The sequence below is a fragment of the Seriola dumerili genome, unplaced genomic scaffold (assembly GCF_002260705.1).
Source record: "Seriola dumerili isolate Sdu_G_001 unplaced genomic scaffold, Sdu_1.0 BDQW01000056.1, whole genome shotgun sequence".
In the NCBI taxonomy this organism is placed as follows: domain Eukaryota; kingdom Metazoa; phylum Chordata; class Actinopteri; order Carangiformes; family Carangidae; genus Seriola; species Seriola dumerili.
The window spans coordinates 5,032,135-5,056,358 of record NW_019174311.1 but is presented as its reverse complement, the minus strand read 5'-3'; the positions used below and the strand labels follow the sequence as shown (position 1 = coordinate 5,056,358).

Below are 24,224 nucleotides of genomic sequence, written 5' to 3'. Positions count from 1 at the left end.
CGCTACCCTCTATTTACCAGCTGCAACAGCGGGCTTGGTGCTGTCTCACTTTTGATAAAGTGTTGTGTGCTGTGTGTGTGCGTGAGGTTGGTATGTGTGTGCCAGCAAACTGTGCGTCCTGGAGAAGATCTAATGTAGCGGGAAACCAGCACAGGGGTGGTTTTCAGCAAACCTCTGGCAGGTGTTCTATATGCCTGTATGTCTGTGGGACAGATTTGTTTTCCCGGCATGATAGCATCACAACCGTGAGAGAAACAAGTCAAAAAAACTTTACAGGTGTGTAGGTTGAGATCGAGGGTTTGAAGAATGGGTGTGGTTGACCCTGGTTACCTGAGCACTCATGGGTCAGAACGTCAACATTTGGATGGGTGCTTTGCGGCTTGTGCTTTGTGCTACTATGAAAGATCGTCTCTTCCTGTCATGTAGTAGGCAAAACATAAGTGTGCGTTCCAGTGTATATAACATACACATGGTCAGGTGAAGTCCATATTATTTATATTAAAATCACAAATTATAGATTGCTTCTAGCTGAGCATTTACAATCTGTCAATATTGACCCCCTCATCCTTACACCTTCAGTAGGTGCCTCTTGAGCCTGTGTTTACCCCCCCCCCACTTTATCACACTCAACATGCTTTGTTGTGTTTCTCCCTTGGACCGAGTATCTTCACTTTATCACTGCAGTGTAAAATGGGATTGAGGCCTATTACTGTCACTTGTTAATGTTCACCATTTTTCTTTGTGTAATATTAAAACTGTCTCACAATGACAAAGAAATCCGTCACCCGAGCCTTATCGGTCATATAGACGAACGCCTTCAAAAGAATTGGGAGTTGATGCGTTTATAACGCGTACAGGGGAACTGTGTTTTTAATTTTCTCCTTCGTATAATCCCTGGCGCTCATGATTCATTCGGGTGATTCATTACAGCTACACCACCCTGTGGAAGCAAAAACTTTATAACTTGAATACAAGTATTGTCTGCATTTCCTCCTTTTCCTTGGAAAGACCAGTCCCACTTTCTGAATAGTGACAGTGTGCATAGCTCTGCCACTTACCCCATGCAGTGATATCTTGGCGGCGAGCAGAGGAAATGCGAAGAGGATGCAGACTATGTGCTCAGTATCCCCTGCTGCTTCCTAAAACCTCAGTGGGCTGAAATGAATGTTCTGCCTTTTTTCCCCACTTAATGAAGAAACACTTGCTAAGCGCCTCCAAAGTGGGTATGTGTTATCTGTTGAGCCTAATGAAGGCTTAAGGCACTGTTGTTGCCATGATAGTGTAATTGTAGAGGCTGTGTCAGGGGCTAAGCAGGATGGTTTATCAGATGGTTCTATTTTTAAGGGGCTTTAATAATCTGCACCTAAGCAAAACAGCCCAAATTTATTAGTGAGTGAGTGAGTGGAGTGAAGTGAGTGAGTGAGTGAGTGAGTAGCTGCTGTCTCAATTCAGGAGCTGCATTCCTTTTGAGGGCGCATGTTGAGACCGATTGTGTCAACAGCGGCGTGACTAGGCGAACGAGGCCTCCTCAAACGTGTCCTCCTTTTCCTGGGAAATGGAGGGATCCAATAGTGCGGATCCTTCTTGCGCCCAACCTATCGCAACATTCCACTGCGCGCCGGTTTCAAAGCCAAATAACACTGGCAGAGGCCCGAGGACTTACATTGTTAAATGTAAGTATTGGGTTTTCAGCTCAGCTTCCAAACAGCTAACGGTACAACTGTCAAAACCAAGGTCTTAAAAACCTTTCTTTCAAAAATTTTTTTTTTTTTTTTTTTTTTTTGGGAAAAAAAAATTACTTGTGCCAGTTGCTAGGCGACAGGAGCCACGCTTTGTGATGCGGATGGGACGGCGGGGCACGGTTTTTGGTGACGCCACATTTGTAAATCCTTGCTAGACCAGACCGTCTCATTTTGGTTTGGCGTTCTCCGTCTACGACAAGCAACGAAGGGCACCACGCCTTACGTAGATTCGCAGCCTCCGACAAATGCGGCCCTTGAGTCGGGAGACATTCAAGTGACCGTGAGAGTGACACCATTGGATCGACCGAAGTTGTTGGAACAACTTTTCCCGATTGCAAGTGGCGCTTTTTCAAAATGATTTGGTTGCAAAACATTTATCTATTATGTCTCAGGGAGCAATATTTACCAGCCACATCCAACAACACTTTCCCTGGCAGATCCCTTCGTGCACTTTTTTCAAAAAAAAGCACCAAGTTGACAAACTGTAGCGGACATTTTGACAACTACTTTCCATAGAAGAGACGACCGTCAGCACCCCCCCCCCCCCAAGTTACATTAGCATATTACATCATCAAGGCTGGGCTTTTAAAGCCTACCTCCATTGAAAGTAGCTGTTTACAGTTGGTGCCAAAGCAGTTTTCAACTACGTCCCCAATTTCTCACATGGACCACAAGCTGTCCAGCTACATACTCCGTTTTAACTATAGCACTTGTTCTACAATCCGCCAAAACGAGCACATGCTGGAACTTGGAAAATAAATGCTTCTTGTGAAGACCAGACATTCAACAGAGAGAAACGAGCATCGACATGGCATTCACGTTTACAAACTGACACAGTTGCATCGCTCTGTAACATTGGACACTGATCACGACAATACTCCATCTACACAAATTGCGGAACAAAGACAATCGTCCATTAACACGCTCTCTTTACCACATTTGCGCAGGAGAAAAACAAATACATTGATGACGGTTACAAAAACAAAATGAACCAAAAACAAGCTAGGACAGCATAGCGAAATCTAAACTTAGACTAATCTGCAGCAACCCACTTTTAGTCACCACTGACTGGACTTCGACTGTTCAACACATTCTCCACAATTGCTGGTTGGAAACATTATAAACTACGATTGGAACGAAGCAATAATAAAAAAATTAACTCAGATTTCTCGGGAGATTACGATTTATTTACTGCATATTTCTGCTGTGGTAGGCGATCCATTCTTTCTCTCTAGCAGATTGCCTCAGAAAAAGGAGGCCGGGTTCTGTTCAGTCCAAGCGCGCAAAGTGACCGTTGGTGGGGGTATAGTGATGAGGCAGTCAGAGGCAGAGGCGCACCACACCTGCATGTGGGTCAGAGCCCGATCGACTAAAGGCCCTGGCCAGCAGCACGCTGATTCAGATCTAATGGCTCGCCACTTGAAAACCTAAAAGCTCGAGAGACCAGCTGGGTGAAAGATACGGATCTTTTTTTTTTTTTTTCATTTTTTTTTTTTAGCTAGTTTCAAGGCTCTGATTGTCTTCTGGTATCCGAAATCTCACGATTTTCAAGATATGCTGATATAGGGACACAATGAACTCTTCATATCGCAGTGTTTTCAGAGCTGAAGAGTTTTTTTTTAATTCCAGCACTTGAGAATAAAGGCTGTCCAGCAGACAGAGAACACTGCGGAGTGTCTTCTGCTTGTGGTCCCTTAACCTGTCCGTGTGTGATCAAGACACACATCACAGGCGTCTTATTATATTAATACAAACGCACACTAATACCTTGACCACAGGGAGACTATTCTGGAACCACAAGGGCATTATGGGCCATGTTTCAATTGTCCTTCTTGTAATGGCAGACACACCACTGTGAAATGCTGCCTAAATGAGTATAATTATGTTTAACTACCCAGGCCTTTCCTAATGTAGGCACTTAGCTGCACTCACACCACTCTAATCACTTTGTACACAGCCCCTCCTTCCCATGTGCAAGGTTCTTTAGATCCATTTTCTGCCTGCATGGTCTCTCATAACTATTACTAATGATTATATTCATTTCACAACAAGGTATTTTCTATGACTACCTTATCCCATCACTGTTGTTATCTACAGGACAAGTTGCATAATAAATAATAAAGAATTGTAACATGAATGCATGCGGGCATCTATGCAAACTAGGGGCCACTGGTTAGGTTTTCGCTTCTGCTCTTATTAGAGATATCAGTCACACTGCATTTATTGAGTGTTAGATAGAGCTTTATATCTTGGGAACGGCATGTTAACACAAAAAAACAGGAGCACAACAACAGAGGCAGGAAGCATGCGAACTTTACAAATGCTCAAATATGCTTTCTCTTTTTTTTTGTCTTTTCATTCCTATGGACTTTCTTTTTCATTCCCCATAATGTCTGTAGAGACTTTACGCACACACGCAACTTCCTGTGCCAAAACAAACTGGATAACAAAAAGGAATTCTTTGGAAAGTCAGACCCCTTCATGCGATCTCTTCTACAGAGCAACGAGATTGGCACTGCTGCAGTTTCTTCCTTGCTCTTGGCTTCCTGAGGGTAGGGGCGGTGTTCACTTTTGGCTTATCAAAGTCAGCTTAGAGAGTGGCGCGAGGGACGGGGGGGTAGGGGGAGAGATCAGAGAAGACTGGAAACAAGATACGATAGAATTCAGATTGAAAATCCTTCGAACTCAGCTGCAACTACAGATACCATCTTATAGACAGACGTTCGCTCCCAAAGCACAACATATCAATGCGGAAGATTTCATCCACTCAGTATTTTTTAGAGATGTGTTTCGGATTATTAAATCCCAGATGACTGCGTCCCAGGTCTCACCATATTGCCACAAGACCTGAACGGTCGAGTGAAGAACACACTATACACCCCGCTGCTGGAACGCCCTTCTCCATCCCGTCAGAGCGGCTACTGCAATGGAGACTAATGACAAGGTAGGAGAGGTCGATGATGTACAATAAACGTACTTTCTGTGCACATACACACACCTATCGCACATTGACAGCGCGAACACAACCACACACACCAACACACCACACACCACATCAGGAGATGTGATTCCCGAGGGAAATCAAAACCTGCAGAGTATTCAATATACAGCATACTCAATCTCAAAAATGGATTGGGTGGATCAGATCTTCAGACGCCATTTGAATTTCTCTGGCCTCATTTCCTATCTGCCTGCTGAAATGGAGAATTAATCTACAGGTCTGTCTCGACTACATTGCTACTTGCTTTGCCTCTTCACTTGACATTTACCAAACTGGCGAGAGGCTTTCAAAGCTATTTCAACACTTTTCTGAATTGGACTGCACCAGGTGGCACTCCTATCTTATCGGAACCTCAAAGAGCCTCGCGGGGGAACACCCGGGGAAGAGAAGAGTTTTGGCCAGGAAAATAAAAAAAAAATTCGAGTTAAGAGAAAAAAGTGAGAGGCAAGGAAGAGTGCGCTGTATATAGTCGTCTCTTACTAGGCCCAGTTGACCAGGTAGGCTGGAACAACTACTGCGATGTGTGTTATGTGTATTTGAATGTGCTGTGTGTGTGTAGTGGGTATCTTGTACAGCATGGAAAGTGTGCGGACGCAGACAGCTATGACACGTCTGAGAAGGTCATCAAAGAAACGTGTCCAAACTATTGCCCTCTCCTCCACGCTGCGTCGTTCACACGGAAAAAACAACCAAACCACACACACAAACAAGGTTCCCTCAACTTCCATCCCGACTCTGCTCACCTGCCCGGCAGAGAAGCTAATTGGAGTCAGACAGATGAGACCGAGAGTAAATAGAAGACGTTGATCTCTTTATTAGAGGAATTCTGAATGGAAAAACGAGAATCAACAGCATATTAAAGTCTCCCCGACTTACTCATTTAAAATACTCTTCAGATGCAATGCATTTCCGTTTTTTCTTATATTTGGTACATTTTTATCATCCAACATCTACATAGCAGAGCCAGACTTGCGCATATTGATTACCTTATGAATTCACACACTAATTTCTACCAGCCAATCAAATTTTAGTGGCTTATGAAATCAAAATTTATTTTAAATACATGATGCATGCTGTAATATAGAACTGCCCCTGTTTGATCTCAGCCCCTCAATGCAGATTCCCAGATTTCAGCTCACTGTTATTCTATTTACCTTGTCTTCCTTATACAATGTTTTCCTGGTGAAAGTCAGGTTTGATCTTTATACCATAAAGTCCAAAATCACTAAAACCATGCCTCAAAGGGCTGTGCAATCCAAATAGTACATCACTTACAATTGCCTTCTATCGTTAGCCCCTGCGTTTGGATAGAGTCTGATGAAGAATCCCAGATCTGAGATGACTGACTGTCCCAGAGATGGCCGATCGCTCCCTTGAGAGGCCTCATGTTTTGCACTTCAACATTTCCTCCATGCTGTTACATGTCAGTATCCAGGGCAGGAATAATACGCAGTTTAAGTACCTCTCACTCAGTCACGTCTCCCAGACCTAACAAGGTGCAATCAAGTCAAATCTCTCCAATGGTAATGATCACGGCCAATAGCGATCGGAAAGTGAAAAATCTCTGCAAAATTTCCACTTCCACACATTGCAGTGGGTGAGCGAAGACAAATGAAACTGATCCGGGGGAGTTAATTCTCTGTAGTGCTGCTGCCGTGTGACCCTGAATCATTAGTATGGGTAAGGAAAAATGACCATTAGAGAGAATGATGGTGACTGACACATCACTTGGGAATCATCTGTCATGCTTCACGCCCACTAACGTACGTCAAACACACTCTCAGTTTTTTGTGTTGCTCTAGTCAGTCAAGACGTAATAGCAAGAGAGGATACTTGATCAGTCTAGTCTTCACTACATGACTCATAGAAACCATTGAATATCTGGAGTATTACCATGTTGAGTTCAGTATTCTAGAGGTGAAAACCCAGGCTGCTTTAAGCACGATTCCGCCTACTTAACCTCATCCCTCCTCCATGTCTACGGTGGACATCCTTGACTGTCTGTTAGGTGAGGGAATATGTTAAATCGCAGGAAGAATGAAAGTTACAGGGTCAGGATAACAGGGGCAGCCCTCCATCGCCCCGCATCCTTCCATGGATTGACAAGCACCTGACGGATGGGGAGGGGGGGTGCCGCGGGGTAGGCAAGCCACTGATCTTTCCATCAGAATCGAGTAGAAGAGTGGGAAGCACTTTTCCTTCCATTCTACAGTGAATTCTCCCAGCTTACTTATTTGCTTTCTCGCCTTGCAGCCATATTTTCAGGAACTTGCAAAAAATTATGCCTCACCTCCCAAGAGGTAGTTTTCTATCATTTGGCATGCTGCAGAGAAAATGCCTTACCTAGACTTTGGCAACTCTGTTCTACCTGCCTCTCTCTCACTTACGATGAGACACATACTCTCAACTGGTCAACAAGTATTACAATCCTTAATGCCAGGTTACCAATCTGACTTCCTCTTCGCTTTTTCTTTACTTTTTTTTTTTTTTGGGACTGCAAAGACTGAACAGCAAACCAGCGTAAATCTTATAGATAAATGTGTAAACGGTCTCAGACTCACGTAAATAGCTTTCATTACAGAAATGTCATGAAGCTCAATGATACTTTTCACAGCTGACCGATTCCAGTCATCTTCCTACTAGATCTTTCAGGGCAGATGTTTTGCATCTTTTAGCATGCAAAACACGGCAGGCTCTCTTAGACGCATATGATAAAATTCAACTTTACACTCACAATTAATTGAGCTTTATTAAGCAATAGATATTTGTCGATGCGTTACATGTCAGCAAACTAGTCTCATGTGAAATTTCCTCAAGACATTAGGCTGGGGCTCCTGCAATCAAACTAGCAAACTTTTTCTCCTCTTTTGATGTCGCTCATATCGCAGGACGATCAAAGTGGAAGTGATACCTGACTGCGCACCAGAAGACGGAGAGGATAGTTCGGAAGCACGCACACACACACACAACCACACACACACACACACAACACAAACACACACAACACAACACACACAACACACAGACGCAGTTATTCATTATCATAAAAGATTGATGACCATCTTACCCATGTCCAGCTTGCTCCTATTAACTCCCTCTGTGCACATTACTATTGCTGATTTTCTTCTAAACTGGATTAGAAACCCCGCCAGCACAATTCACAAATACCTCAAATTCAACTACTATTCATCTCTATCATTGAAACATGACGATCCTTATTACAGTACATCCTGTGCATCGTGGCTTTTTGTGAATGTCAATCCATTACGGCTGCTTTTTAATCCCTGGACCTCTCAGGTCATTACCTGCTGAACATGGTGTGATGATGCATGGTTTTCTCTTTTCCCATCCAGAACCACGACTTCAACGGTGAACTCACAACCAGCTACAAAGAGCTGATGTCGGGGTCAGAGCCAGGAATTAAACGTCTACCGAGCCGCGAGTGCGAGATAGAAAGAGAGTCTATACTGTTACTTACACACTGTCAGCTGTATCCCGCCAGCAGACTGCAGGACCCTCATGTAAACAGCGGGCTGTGCTTTCACATTTCATTTTGACAAGTTGCTTACTTCGTTCCCTGCTGTTTTCTCTTGATCTTCTTTCTCATACTTAAAACAAAAATTTCAGGTTCCACAGTAGCAAAAACCTCCTTTTTATCCAACTCTCGAAGGTATAATGTGATACATCATATTGATTCAAATACAAAGATTTTACTGTGCCAGCTTAACTGAGTTTTCAAGCGGAAGTGAAGCACACCGGGCAACCGCTACTGTACCTGCTCAGGTCCTGTGTGCAAAACTACTACATAGAATAAACTCGTAGGACACACCTTTCGCACAAAAGTTATTCCTGCAAGGGCCACAGAAACAAACCTATGCTCACATTTCATGGGTGCAGGTGAGAAAAACAATTTCGATAAAGAGCCAAATCAGTGCTCCCTTCTGGCTCGTGCAAGGATTCTTGTTGAGCCAGAGTTTAATTTGACAGGATCTTACTCTCCACGCCGTGGCGTCGTCTTTGAGTCGCGATTGTTGGCTATTTGAGGATTAACAGCAAAACCTCCCCTGTCTCCCCTGCCCTGCCCGGCATTAAAGCACTCCGTAAGCGTTAAAAGTGGTGCAGCAGACCAGATGAGAAAAAGGTGTTCTGTGTTGAGCAATACAAATGGGAAGCACAGAGCTATGACTGCTAGACTTTGGACTTTTTTTTGGCATGGTCCTTTTGAGCGGTGAGATAGGGTATTACTGTTTAGGCGCTGGAGGCTCCTATCGGTTCCCTGCTCATTAAAACATCTTGCCATGTACACTTAGCCTCTGAATTACGTCATCGGTGGTGGATTAAGCGAAAAGAACAGGCGCCGCTATGAAGAGAGAGAGTGGCGCGAAAAGATGGTGGGTAGGTGGTACGAGGGGGGCTGGGGCGGGGGGGGGGATGCAGAGGAGGGTTGAGGAGGGGGGGGGTAAGGACAGAGCGAGCGAAAGACATAGAGGAAGACGGAATGAGTGAGTGGCATGAAAAGCTGCCCTGCTGACACGGCAGAAGAAGGTGCATCCATTACCCTTCACCAAACCTTTCTGTATTTTCATCGGAAAATGAAACACAGCAGTTTCTCCATGCACTCTTTGCCAGGTCAGTGCCCTTGAAGCAGGCTCAGGATTTAGCCAAAAACTACACGAATCCACCTTTTCACAGCTGACAAATAGAAAGCATTTGAATAGGTCACAGGCCGCAGTGTTTGACTCTGTGCAGGCTCCTGTGTACTCAGCCTGACATGCACGAGGCCCGCAAACATTAGCTCTGTGAGCTGAGATGACAGCGGGCTAATGCTAACGGAGGCCGGTATAATTCAAGGTGATGTCTGTGTGACGCAATGCGAACCTGGTTGTGACTGAGTGATGTCTGCGGCGCTGTGAGGCATCATCATGTGTTGGAGGAGTTGAGGAGGAACGACAGAGGCAGAACGGAGGAGTAGAGCCCACGGAGAGCCTGGGATAACTTCACCTTTATTATACAGCTCGCTCTCCTCCAGGGGTGCGTTTCCTGTTTGTGTGCAGACCCACAGAATGAGCAGTAGATATGTCTGACCTTGATAGCTTACTGTCCCATACATGTTTGTGGCTGCGAGCTCTACATGTAACATTAAGTTAAAGCAGGGAGAGCTGTAATAGCTCATAATCAGCTCTCCTTATCATTTTTGTGTATCTATGTGCACGCCTGTGATATTCGCACACTACGTAGTTCAGCCTGTATGTGGTTGCCATTTTGTTCATGACAAATAAATGGTTTGTGGTGAGATATAGGACACGTTTTCCACACCCCAGAGCTTGGTAATATGCATGTAAAATGTACAGCACAATATAGGCGCTTATAAAAATCCCCCTGAATAATCTGTGTCTTGCTGCGAGGCATGATCAATGCTATCTCATTCTCACCCACTGCGGTTATTGGATTCAGTCCCTATGCTCCATTACCCTTACAGACATGGAGTAGGAGGACAAAGATGTTTTTATTACTTGCCCCAGGGGGGATAAAAAGAATTGTGCTGTAAGTTTATATTATCATTATCCTTCTTTTTTTATTCTGCCTTTATGCCAGGTGGTGAATGCCAAGAAGAAAATAAAGAAAAAGAGATACATCAACTCTGGGACGGTGAGACTCAGTTCTAAGATAAGTGCAAACCTCCCGGTGCACTCGCACCCCTCACCCTGCTTTGCTTTCGTATTCATCAGGAAGTTTCCTCTAAGTGGATTGCATGAGGCAGTTCAGCTCTGTTAAATGTTTTTGTTCCGTTCCCGGTCTCAAGGCTTTTGATCCAGACAGTGAATTTTAAGTAGATGGGAAAACATTCTCTTGACCTGAAAGGGGGTGAAACACAGAGTCCACAGGAGTGCATAAAGGGACTCTTGTCAGCCACACTAATGTTCTCAGTGATTGTGATACTAATATGCTGCCCAGATGTCAAAATCACTCTGCGTGGATAAGTCATTTTGTGGATTGTTGGCTCAGAGGTCAGTGTTAATGTGTAGCTTGGTAGATTCTGCTCTCCTTCATACCGAGCGTGACATAATCTGTTTGGACCTTTTTCTCTCAGGTGTCCCTGTTGTCGTTCAACGTGGAGTCAGAGCACACCTTCCTGGATTACATCAAAGGAGGGTGAGTCCACTGTTTATATGAGCACATGGTGTATGAATGTATTACCTTTGCGGCTGGTTCCTCAGAGCAACAGCAATTACTTCATTTTCTTAAAGTCCCCCTCCGCTCAAAAATTAGTTTTACTTATTGCCACTTAACTTGGATGTTTGAGCTCCACTGTGCAGATGTTAGTGCAGATGTTGACATTAGAAAGCTGTTTTCACCTTCAACTGCTGAGGAGGGGGAAACTTTCTCTGTGCCCACCTGAAATCTGTGTTTACAATGTGTAAAAACCTTTGAAATGAAAATGATTTGAAGGAGGAGTAGATGTCATTTTAAGAATTTAACTTGGTAATTTAAAAAAAAAAAAAAAAACGAACATATCAGACCCACATGTTTTGATCCAAACAGACTATTTTACATGAGCTAAAACATGGAAAGGGCAATCTCTGCACCATCTCTGTCTAACTGTGGAGGGTAAATCTATCCGCTGGTTACGTTCATGTCTGTTCTGTGCCTGTGCTCTATGACGTCTGTTTTCATGTTGCATCAGATGTTGGTCATAATTACGAGTTTCAGAATATTATTTGTGATGATTGGTGTTTTCATCTCACTGTTAGAAATAAACCACCTCCCTAAAACCTTAAGTAACATCTCTGCTTGTCTGACAAAAGACAACAGGAGCTGGCATACACTGTTACAACAAGGAAACATGGCCACTTTTGTTGACGAGGGCCAGATAAAAAATTTAGCACATGAATTCTGCTTGCCACCTGTTGGCACCTCTGCAGTAGCTACAGCAACCAGCAGCCCTCTTGTCCATGTTGACCGTTTATCTTTAAAGAGGTTTCAAGCCCCCCTGTTTATACGTCTGTTCTGTCGTCTGCAGCTGGATTCGACAGGAACAGTAAAATAAATTATTGCCACATATAAAATGGCTCCTCGCTTCCAGTGTTAATCGTCAAAGACGGTGACGCAGCGTTTTTTTTTTTTTTTTTTTTTTTGGTTGGTGCTGGCATGTTTTGATGCTGTGGGCCGTCACAGTGGCCCGGTGGTCTCAGACAAGTACTAACTGGTTCCTGTCTGCCTCTCAGCTGTTTCCTATACAAGAAAGGAAAAATAAAGGGAAAAAGTTTTATTGCTGTATTTTTTTTTATTCAACTTCTTATTTGGTTGACCTAAAGTTCTTTTCTAGTTGCAAATAATTAGCATACCTCGAGGTCACTCCACTGAACTCTGTCTGTGGTCTCACTGTTCACAGACGCAGTGTTAGAATATCAATCAATAGTGGGAGTTAACTAGTTTGCAGGAGCAGAGAACATTAGTGAGCCCTGTAGACTTAGACATGTTGATGCTGTGACTAATACATGGAAATAAGGTAGAAAATCAGTGCTGTGAGATTTAATACAGTAGATTTAAATGCATTACTTCAGCTCCTGTGACTCATCCTGTTTCCCACCTCTCCTGCTGCCCATTGCAGTACAAGCACCCGTCCGCATTTGCCTCAGGGTTATTGACGACAGTGAGTGAGTGATCTGGAATTTTCCACATGTGTGTGCTGAGCGCTATGTGGCCGCGAAGGAGACGATCTTGTCCGCAGCCACAACTACAGTGTGAATGAATATGGATGACTGTGATAAAATATGGAGAAGATCTGAGAGCTTAATTAAGGCCGGACAACCTGTCACATATGGAAATGTTTCTCAGTGGATCAGTGGCTGCCCTGGTTTTAGTTTCCTGCTGCTTTGCTGCTGATGGCTGAGTGTCCCAGATCTGTCCTGTTGGTCTCTCTCCCCCCCTCTCACACACACACACACACACACACACACACACACACACACACACACACACACACAAAGTAACAGTGTTTTCATCTATACCTTTAACTACTTGTTCGCTTCAGATCTAATTTGTCCTAGAGACAATGAAGGAAAATGGAGGAAGAAAGAAAACTGGTACTAATACACTGTAGGTCCAAATCAAAATGTACAGCACTTACACACATATTTCAGGTATTGGGTTTTTATGACAGCTGTGGCTGAAGGCATTATGTTTTTGGTTTTTCCGTTTGTCCATCCGTCCGACGTCCGTCCGTTCCGTTCTTGTGAACTCTACATTTCTGTAACGCCTCGAGGGAATTTCTTCAAATTTAGCACAAACGTTCACTTGGACTCAAAGATGAACTGATTAGATTTTGTTGGTCAAAAGAGGCACACAATGCGACTCGGTAATAATAGTTTTGTTTTCATGTCTGTTCATCTTGACATCTTATCTCATCTTACACCCAGATAAACACTTATCCAAGTTCTGAGTAACCTAAAGACGAGCACGGTGATTTGCTGATACTGGGGTGTGTGCTGTGAGTATTCTCACTAGTGTTCTGAGTTTAAATTTCTGCGAGATGTGTAGAAGAAGAAAAACGTTCAGCTAGAAGTGGAATATTAAACGTCTGTGTCAAAGGAGACCTTAAAATAAGATTTAAAAAAAAAACAGCCCTAAATTGCCTGCAAAGGTTTTAAGACTACATCATTTAATTATTTATTGGATATTTTGCTTTCATGTACAGGGTGATTTGTCGGAACAGATAAATGTCTTCAGAAACTCAAAATTTATGAGGAGGAAGTCCAAAGAAATATCAGGACATGAAGACTAGCGCAACCATGCGGAGATTTAAAAACACGAAAGCTTTTCTTCAGATGAAAAAATGTGTTTCAGAAAGAAGTGTTTCTGAAATGTAGAGTGAAAGACACAACCGCTAACCTGTTGATCAGTGACGTCACTGTCAAAACTCCCGCTCCGATTTCTGGCGGATGACTTTACACGTAGCTGACAGAGTGGTGATGAAAAAAAAAAAACTGTAAAATGCACAATAATACAACAAATCCAGCAGCGCACACTTCAGAAAGATGGACCTATTGCAAGCACTGTAGACTCTTTTGGGTTACCTGCATTTCCGCTTAAGTAAAAATTTGACTTTACTAATTGTAATTAATACTGCCGGAGTGTTGGAACAGAAGGTGCACCTTCTGTTTGGTAGTAAACTAGTAAATGTTATGCATTCATAGATCGCTCCCCTGAGGAAGGCTGTTTCCCCCGAGGACATCTTGGTGTAGGTGAACGTGTGCAGGACAAGTATGAAATTTCATTCTGAGAGAGAGAGACTTTATTCTGATGGAGGTGTTAACGTGCATCGTGCTTTAATTGCAATTATTATTGGAGGAAAAAAAAAGTTATATGCAGCTACTGTTAAAGGCTGCACACACCTGAGTCTGTTGTTAAAGCACAATCCTCAGTTATTTAAACTCAGATTTGAATTGAACTCTTAATGAAGCCATCAGTTTGACGGGTTGACACAGCTTTTTATCCATCATGTTAAATGCGAAGTGGAAATCTTCACATGAAACTGTTTCGGACAGAAATGAGAGAGAGAGAGAGAGAGAGAGAGATTGCCCCATTAATTATTTTGACCCAGCATGGGGAGTGAAGCATTATGTAGAGTGGCAATTCATCTTTTTGTTACAGACATTTAGAGATGTTAAAAGCTCATCACTTCTTTCGGTGCCGTGCCCGGGAGAGGGAATGATGACAAAGACTATTACTTTAAAAAACACTCTGGGATCAGGGCAATTTTTTTTGAAATATGAAATCCCTGAAAGAAAATCGCTCCAGCATCAGATGTTGTGATATTTTCTCTTGAGGGCTTTTAAATCATCATGAAAGGCTCGCTGTAGCGTCTGTGCCTTCCTGTTGTCTTTGTCTCCCTGATGTTTTCCATGAGAAGTGCTCTCAATAATGGAAGTCTTTGTTTATTAAAATTCTTCATAAGGAGCCACAGAGATAGGAAGAGTCTGGAAGATACCATCAAAAACATGACAGGGGGGGGTGGGGTGCAGAAAGGCTCAATATTACTTTCCTATCTCTATGTACTGTAAGTCAAGTCTATCTCTATCTCTGCTTTTCTCTTTCTGTTTTGATTGATGCTCCATCTTTTCTCCACAAGATGGTTTTTGGGTCTCTGAGGGCAGAGAGCCGAACATAAACCAACTTACATCTTAACGTGCAGCCATTAGTGCTGTCAGAGTTCATCTGACGAAGAGTCACTGATGTAAATAATCTACATGTAGGAGATTTAACGCAACATTTTACTCATTATGTTAATGAATGGACCGACACCCGCAGCACCCCTGCTTTTTAAACGTGAAGGATCTCATGGATCCGGAAATGAACTTCATTATAATTCAATAATGACTTCAATCATGTATGCAATTATTTTTTTCATTCACTGATTCTTACTTTCATCCACTTTCTCACAGATAGCCTGATATCCTATTACAAGATGGCATTGTTGTGACTGACGAGACACTAAAACACTTCCTGCCTGCATTACTTCATAAGTGTGTATAAAGGATTTATTATACTGTGTGTCCTTGTTTCAGTTATGTCAGTTGACCTTATAGAAATAGAGTCTATAGCCAGGAAAGACCTCAAACATTACAAGTGAGTTTTCTAATAAACAAACAAAAAAAGTTTATATTCAGTGTTACCAGAACACACAGTGTGTATCCTTGATTTCTAACAAATGTGTTGATTACATTTTCTTCCTCTTAAACATTTACAAATGTGATTTTAAGAAAGAAAAAAAAAAAAGAAAAAGTATTTTACACCTTACATAGTTTACATTAGTGTTTATTTGCTAGCAGTCTTCTTCTGCCCGCCGTCACTGGTTCACTGGTTGGCATCGTTGGCAGGGCTGTGTATCGTGTCGCCCACGTGAATGTAGCTTCGTCCTCAAGTGCGTGAGTGGGACAAACAAAACAGCCGCTTGCTCATAAAAAATGCTCTTTAGTGCTACTAAAAGTTAAAAACTTCACAGGGAACCTTTTTAATATTGTATGTCCACAAATTAAAAAAAACAAACAAACAACCCAACCAATAATCTGTCCTGTAGGATTCTCAGTGTTATTCATCTCTCTATATATTTACTCAAAATATTAAAGACTACTTGTTTTTACTACTTGGTTGAATTGATGCACATTATTTTGATAGGTGTGCATGATAATATATTATATTGTAGACTTGTTTTTCTCTTATTTCCATATACTGTATGCACCCAAAACAATATACATCTGCATTGTACGTGCTTCTGAAGACGGATTGCTTAGTTTGCATCCAGCTGTGGTTTGTATTTGCTGGTTCCTAGATTGTGGATATTTTGTTGTTTGAGGTGTTTTCCTTATTTGCAAATTTGTGCTTTGGACTATTTCTGTGTCCCGGTTGGTTGTCCTGGGAACTAGAAATTATACATAAATATTTGATTAAGATGAGTTCAAGCTTTTCTTTCCTAAAGACGACCTATATGAGCTGAATCATTGATTCATATAATTAAAAGTATAAATATTAAATCAGATTTAGGCTGCTTTTGGCTTCCCCCTCCTCCTGTGATCTCTACCTATGCCAACATCACTAGAATAGATTTTCATTTTCCTTCGGTCTTGGGACCTTTATATGTATATTTTAGACATACAAGCGTAGAATTTAATTTCATATTATTTGTGCACTGCTGTTATCCAACAGATCTCTATGTCGGCACCAGCTGTGGTGGCTAAGTGATTTGTGACGCCACTGCAAAGATATAATTTCACTTTGTGAGAGCTCCAATCATATATAACTTAATTTATCAAGTAAGAGAAGGAAAAGAAAAAAGATATTGCTTTTAACAGATTCTCAGCTTGGAGCAGATTGCATGACAGACTGATGAGAAAAATAAACAAGATTAGAGTGAAGGGATGAAACAATGAGCGTGCTGCTTATCCACAATGGGAAAGATTAAGTGTATCCATGGAAAATGAAACACCAGCCTCAGTGAGTGAAGAGAGCTCAGGAGAAGTAGCTGCAGTTTTGTCCATTTAACTGGAAAACCTTTAGGCAACTTTAAAGTCTTATCAGTCTGTGTAAATGGAGCCTATTCTCCAGTGAACATTCACCCAGTTAGATCAGGTTTATTTGTGTAACCTTTAATAACTGTTATTGTCTCAAAGGGTTTCACATCGCCCACATTTTGAAGATAAACCACACAACCTTAACCTTTAGACATGTGATGAGAAAAACTCACAAAACCTCATTAGAAATGAGGAGATTTGCCCTATTGGGACGATCCAACATGCAGTGGGTGCTGAGAGTGAACCGGGAAAGATTAGATATGTGTCCACTAATTATAAGATGCATTCTGTTTTAACAAGCTATTACCAAGATAGAAAAATAAGATGTTAGCTCTCTGAGCAAGTCGTCACAAATATTGCACATTTGCGACAGATACTTAATACAAAAAGATGTTTTTTTTTTTTATTGTAACAAATTCTTTATTTATGTCCTAATTTTACACTGACATCTTTGAAGAATGATCTTAGTTAAGTCGGAAATCAGATTCAGATTTAATTCTACTGTTGTTTACACTTTATGCATTCACATCCACACATTGCAATTTATGGGTTCTGGCGCGGCGCACAGTCACTCCCATGGGTCACATAGTTTCGATTTGGCATCTGTACTAGTGAAGAATTTGACTTTTCTTCAACTCATGCAAATGAATAAAATCCAACTGAGAAAAAAACTAGAAACTGAACCTGAATGCTTGCCAACACTGCCATTCAGAGAGATGATGAGAAATATGAGCAAGAGCCTGAACAGCAAGCTGTATAAATCTGATCTGTGACCCAAATTTGATATTTTTCGATTTCTTCTAATGATTCCTCTTCTTTCATGTGTGTTTGCTTTACTGCTACGTCTCTAGAAGATGATGACTAGCATGATGCATTTTAGACTATTCCTGAAGCGAAGGGAAAAAAAAAAAGCAATTTCTTCTCCAGATACCTTGTCACATCCTGACTGGTTTCACAGTGAATTGGTTTTTCATTAATTTTCATTAACGTTCAATTGGGGCAGAGATATGATCAAACAGAGGTAATTAAAGTCCAAACTCCATATACTGCTCTGACTCTGAGGAGCTAATGAAATATTTATATTCTTTTGATCACATATTGAAATGTTTCTTTTTAAATGAAATCTGCAGTGAGATCGGCCATGTGATGACTTGTGTGGAGCCGCTATTGTGTGAAGATCTTATTAAGGTTTAATAGTTTCATCCCAAAATGTTGTGTTGACCTGAAATGAGAGAAGATGATTTTTTTTTTTTTTTTTTGTTTCATATAGGTTTGTGGTCAGACAGGAGAATGGTATTTTTATAGGAGCATATCATTTTCTTTTCTTTTCTTTCCCTCCTCTTCGACGTTCACTGATTCTTCAAAACAGGAGATATTTCTCAGATTCTTTCACCAGCTTTCCTTTCTCTACATGCGTTTCACCTTTGCAGGGAAGAGATGGTATTGATATCGAATGACTTCAGATAATGTGCGCTGGACTGTTTTTGAGCTGCTTCGGTGTCTCATTCTGACATTGGGCCGTCGTTGGTCCTGCTCATGTTTGAGTTTAAGGGGAGGCAGAGGCGGATGGCTTCACTGTAACGTTATGTACACAGTTATTTTCAGCTTTGTCCTCGGGGGACGCCGCAACTAGAAACTGACGTGACAGTTTTCCGAAATCTTGCCAGTCTAGACCTCTCCGATCTTTCTTCTAGTTTTCTTTTATGACCACTTTTACTGCCACATACTGTATATCTGAGCACACCGGGGATTATAGGTTATCTTGCTACAGCCGCCGTAGTCCAGACGAGAGATCTGAGTTGATTGAATGATAAAATGTTGCTATATAATCTGAGTCACCTTCAAGTATTACCATGTGCTCAAAGCAGTTAAGCCTAATGGGTTTTGCCTCTCAGGTTACATTATACAGGCTGCACACCTACGCTGTTGGTGAAGGTGGTCCAGGCTATGTGCAGCCCTAAAAGTAACACCTGCAGACATTACTCAGGGCTTAAAGAAGGAAGACTGACCTCTCTACATGTTATGTGGCTTAGATAAAATAATTGAATCCATAATTTTAAATTGACTAGTTAATATTCCCTTAAAGATTACTACTTATAATAATAGTGCTGTCTACAATTCTGTGTATAATATTGTAACAAAGAATTAAAAGCAATATGGGTGGAGATGAAGAGGGCTGCTGGGAAAAGAAGGAAGGGGGGGGGGGGGTTGTGAGTGGGGACAATTGCAAAACAAAATGTTGTTATTAATTGTGTTTTGAAACTTCTTTATTTTCTGCAAATAAGTGCAGGTGTGACTGGGATGATATTTTTCTTGCTATAGGATAGTCGACATTAAGAGCACCATTCAGGTTAATACGCAGCAGGAGGCGTATGTCTGTAATCAGTATTGAAATACAAGTTTCACAGAAAGGGAAGAAGGCAATTGATGGCACAAAATAAAAAAACAAAAAACAAACAGGTATTGATAACGTTTCTAATCAGTTTCTGACGTTGCCTTGTCTGTTCCCTGTTCTGTATCATCTCCTTAGTTTTTGTTTTGAAAAGAGTATGATTCCCACAGTTTGTTTAAATGAATTATAATGATCCCAGAGTTCCTATGAATTATAGAGAGATAAGTTTTCTTAGTTGTGGTTATAAATATTTCTGCGGTGTTAATAAAAGAATCAAACATTATTTGGAATCATTGGGACATTTGACAGACGAATAGAATGGGTTCCATAGGATTAGAGCTTGTATTGATCATATGTATATATAGGGTTGTATATATATATATATATATATGTGTATATATATATATATACTTTATATATATAATTTCTCTGTCTGGAATCATTTGTGTGAGAATATAGGAGAGGGGCTATTTCCAGAAGGATTTTTGAAAGCTACGGTAATGATGGTAAATTTTACAAAGCTGTGGAAGCTCTTTATCAAAGCCCCAGTCGGTTTCCAACTGCTTCTGGTGTGAAACAAGGGGCTGTGCTCTTTCCTACACTATTTGCACTATATATATATGATTTAATGTTCGAGGTCAGGCAAGCGGGTATAGAGGTCAGCCGCTCTGATCTCACAGTTGGTACCTTTATTTATGCAGATGGGGTAGTTCTGCTGGCAGACTCTGAACAGGATCTTATTTTAATAAGTATTGTACATGGTTGAGTAAATGGCAATTAAAGATAAAAGCCGGATTATGCATTTTAGAAAAAAGGGGAGACACAAAAGTAAGTTTGTGTTTCATAATGGTTCAGTTCCTTTGTCATATTGGTAGAGTTAAAAACATTCAGGTTTTTACCTAAGATGATCATCTTACTTTTGAAACAGGAATAAGTATCCTGTCAGACTCTGGGAGCTGTTCTGAAAAAGGTTATGGTTTATAAAGATCTTGGTTACAATACATACACACATCTGTGTAAATCTTGTGGCTTAAAATGACCCCTAAACTGTCAGTATGTGGTGATATGAGATGGGAGCCAGGTGAAGTTAAGACAAAGGATGACATGATGTGATTGTGGATTAAGTTCATCAGCACAATAGACTTATTAAACGACATTTTTATTGGGATTGCTTAGATAATCATTCACGTTATTGTCCAAGTTTGGTTTACAGTATATATTTAGAAATAAGTTGCCTTGGTTTTGCTCACGGAAAAGGTCAGAAGAAATATTAAACAAACCAAACCCGAGCAACGTGTCACCCTTAACCTGAGCGGAGCTGGAGGTCAGTTAAGATCTGACATCCTGCCTTATGTTGTGGGAACTGGACTCTTCCATTCGGTCCCAGAGGGGGAAGAGGGTGAGATGAAATGCGTCACAGTCTGCTTGATATGGCAGATGAATGTAGAGTACAATACACGTTTACATACACTCAGCTGGCAGGTACACCCACACCCAGCTAAAACTAATACAGTCTATTGCTGTTAATAATCCTGCTCCATGAAGCTTTTAATGTTCAGTTTTTCGTGCTGAAACCAGTTCGGAGACGTGTTGATTCAGCTGTGTGATCATTTTGTAGGCTGCAGTCTGTGGTGCTGTCGAACTGATTTGCATTATACAAAGAGGTGTACCTGTTATTTAGTCTACCCTCACTGATATAACTGGTGTGGACAAAATAATAGAAACCCCTGTTTATTGCAGCACTGTTGTATTAGACTGTATTTGTTTTAGCTGTCCCTCATAAAACTGCCAACTGAGTGTTAATTAAAAACACGTTTACATATAACAAAGAAAACTGAGTTTAAATTACACTGTACATGTTAAAGTTGTATGTTCACTTTGTTCGGTTTATATTTGGTGTAATGTGTATGTATGTAGTAGCGAGTATTGGCTTCCTCTCTGGAGGTAATCTACGTGTGTTGTCAGCCCATGTGGGCTGGCGACTCCTATGACTCTTGCATATAAACATACAGTACGTATGCTCCACCCCCACCCATCCCCAACCCCACAAACCAAACTTCACCCTCGTGTATATCTGCCTGAATTTCATTAAACAAGAAACACTGTGCCAATCTGCGCATTGCTGTAGTCTGTGTTGGCTGATTTCCAGCACATACTGATGCAACTGTAGGTGTTCACTGTAGCTGCATTCTGTGTCACAATGTTTTACACATTACAAAGACTCCTGCCATATGGTGTTTGTCTAACTGGAAGGGGACGGTCGACATGATACCGATACAGTCGTACCTATTTTAATCTTCTGCAATAATTCAAGGTGACACAGAGACAGCTGTCATTTTAGCTGAGACCAAAACTGAGAGAAGATGAGACGGTAAGTTAGTGGTGATATGAAGGGACAATGTGAAACCCACTGGGAAATACTGGAACCGTCTGTTCTGAAGGATTTGTACTGAGCCAGGGTGTAAGAGACCATCTGAAGGCTGGTGTCAGATTTATGAAGTCCTGATCAAATGTAAGAAATGATGATGTTGCATTAATTCGTCCATAGAACACTATAACGCTCAAGGACAAGTCTAAGAAATGAAAGATGACTGAAAAATTACCTGCTTTCAAGGACTATAGATTGGAGGATTTCAGGGATAAAAAAAACACATCTCCAGACCAGCCACCAGCTGTTGGTTCTTTGTAAGAATACCTACAAAACAGACGATACTCCAGCATCAATCCACATTGATTTTTTTTTTTTTTTGTCACTAAAAATTTTGTGTGCTCAGCTCTTAAACTAATCCCCACCGCGTGTCACAAGTTAAACTTAAAAAAAAAAAAAATACAAATAAATCAAAAAAACAAGTAGTGAAACTCAAAGCCACTCAACTGAACACAGACATACTGTATGTGCGCTGAGAGATGTAACTCTTCCTGCAGCAAGACTCAGACAACAGCAAATACTGATCCCCAGAGGGCCGGCTGTGTCCATGCTCTGTTGGCCTGTTTGTTCACAGTACTTTTCTCTAATAGATAGTGGCAACACTGAGAAAGCCCTGATTTCTGAACCTTTTCACCCCGTGAATCCTCATGGAAAACTACTGCACCGAGTGGAACAGGGGGATAGCAATGTGAAGAAAACAACCCTGATTATAACCACAACCCAAGCAATAGTACCCACGGAAACGAGGCGTATCCACCTTGACGTTTTTCCTAGAAGACATTGGTCAGATAATATGTGATGGTATATAATCATACAATACACATTTCTGATGGAGACCTCACCACTGACATATTAACAAACCCATCACCAGACAAGTACATTGATGGCAGGTGATTCTGCAATATCTTGATTTTTTTCAGTCGTGTCTGTCAAAAAAAAAATCAGACATGCTACACCCTCAAACACCACCCTGACTTCCACGCCCTCACTTTTGAACTTGAACCATAGGACGGAAATCATGAGGTGTGGAAACGCTACTCCTAGAATACAGGGCTGAAAACCACATAAGTTAAGCTTTGATAACTTTACCGGAAAATCCGTTGACATTATTTTTTGTCAGACCAACAATCGAAAACCCAAATATTCACCTGACAATAATATAAAACACGGAAAAGCAGCTAATCCTTACTTTTAAAAAGCTGCAGCATTTTTGTTTGATAAATGTCTCAGGTGATTAACCCTTGTGTGGTGTTCGGGTCTGTGGGACCCGTTTTCTTTTTTTATTAAAAGAAATATTATATGATTAAGTATTTTTTCAAACCCAGACTCATTGGCCTTGGCTCATTTTCTGTGAAGAATATTCATCAGAACACATTTTCAATGACCACACATTGTACACCCCCCTACACATTTTATATTAACCATACAAGTATATGCTGTTTACTGTATATTGCTTGTAATTGGGATGAAGTAAACATCTGTTAAGTATTTTAACAGAAAATTGTTTGATTGTGTTGAATTAAACCCCAACAAATGCAGCGGGTCCACCAGACCCGCCAACACTGGCTGAGTAACAAAAATATGAACATCACACAAGGGTTAATTATGACATTGATTAACTGACTGATCATTCCATTGTTATTATATTTAGGTGCTTCAATTGTTAAACTGTATTCTGGTTATCGTTTGTTGTGTCTAGTTGTGTAAGCGTTTTCTTGTTACACTGTTTTTATCTTTATAAAAGGATTGGGAGTTGTACACAGCATTATGCTATTAATGCTAAAAATATAACACCGGTCAATGCAGTCGGATAAAAGAGGTAATGCATCATGTTGTGGGTAGCTCAGCCGACTGCAGTTTAGCAGCTACTGTCTGAGGATGAACCTCTAGGTGACGCTCTGATGACCTAATTGCCAGTTTGACTGACCGTTCCCATGTTGCCGTTTCTACTGTCCTGCACTCGGCCTTGACTCACCACTGTGCTTTTCCGGCCAAACATTCAAAACTCACCGCAGAAATCAGCAGAGCATCAGCTGAGGCAGCATGCCGTTGTAACAGTTCCCCCTTTGTCAGCCGAGCAGTCCGGCTCAATACTGATTAATGAGCTGGGGTCAGTCTCTCCCCTGGAGGAGGCCGCCATTATCTCCAATACAGAGCTTGTGGGAATATCATAATGGAGGTGAAGTCAGAGAAGGCAATCAGTGTTAATCCCGATGAAAGAGCACACACTTTGATCTAAGCCCACCTTCCCTTCGCTGTGCGTTTGTCCCTCTAGGGAAACTGGCAAATGCAGCGGAGACTTGTTCGACAGTGTTTAGTCTCTTTTCAAGGTTTGGGCTATCATTACGAGCTCATGAATAAAAAAAAATATCCTGTCGTTCCTGGACATATTGTGAGGTTGCGTTTTCACATTGATGCAGTGAATTGAATACCTGAATTTCCCCCATTGATTGCGCCATAGCAACGAAGTGAAGAAAAGACAATAATGTTGATTACAATGATAAAGATTCTGATGGTGTGTATTGGATAATCTGGTGCAGCAAGATTGTGTAAATGTTCACAGTGAAAACAACTAGTGATGAATCTGGAT

General features: G+C 41.3%; 1 protein-coding gene across 1 annotated transcript in view; it reads left to right on the top strand.

Annotated features, from left to right (window-relative positions):
- The window catches only part of LOC111219134 (copine-5-like), an 80,537-nt gene that overhangs the window by 46,590 nt on the left and 9,723 nt on the right, over window positions 1–24,224 (top strand). Inside the window, exons 13-14 of the mRNA XM_022741729.1 lie at window positions 10,339–10,392; window positions 10,835–10,896. Of these exons, the coding sequence (XP_022597450.1) occupies window positions 10,339–10,392; window positions 10,835–10,896 (116 nt within the window). The remainder of the gene's footprint in view (window positions 1–10,338; window positions 10,393–10,834; window positions 10,897–24,224) is intronic.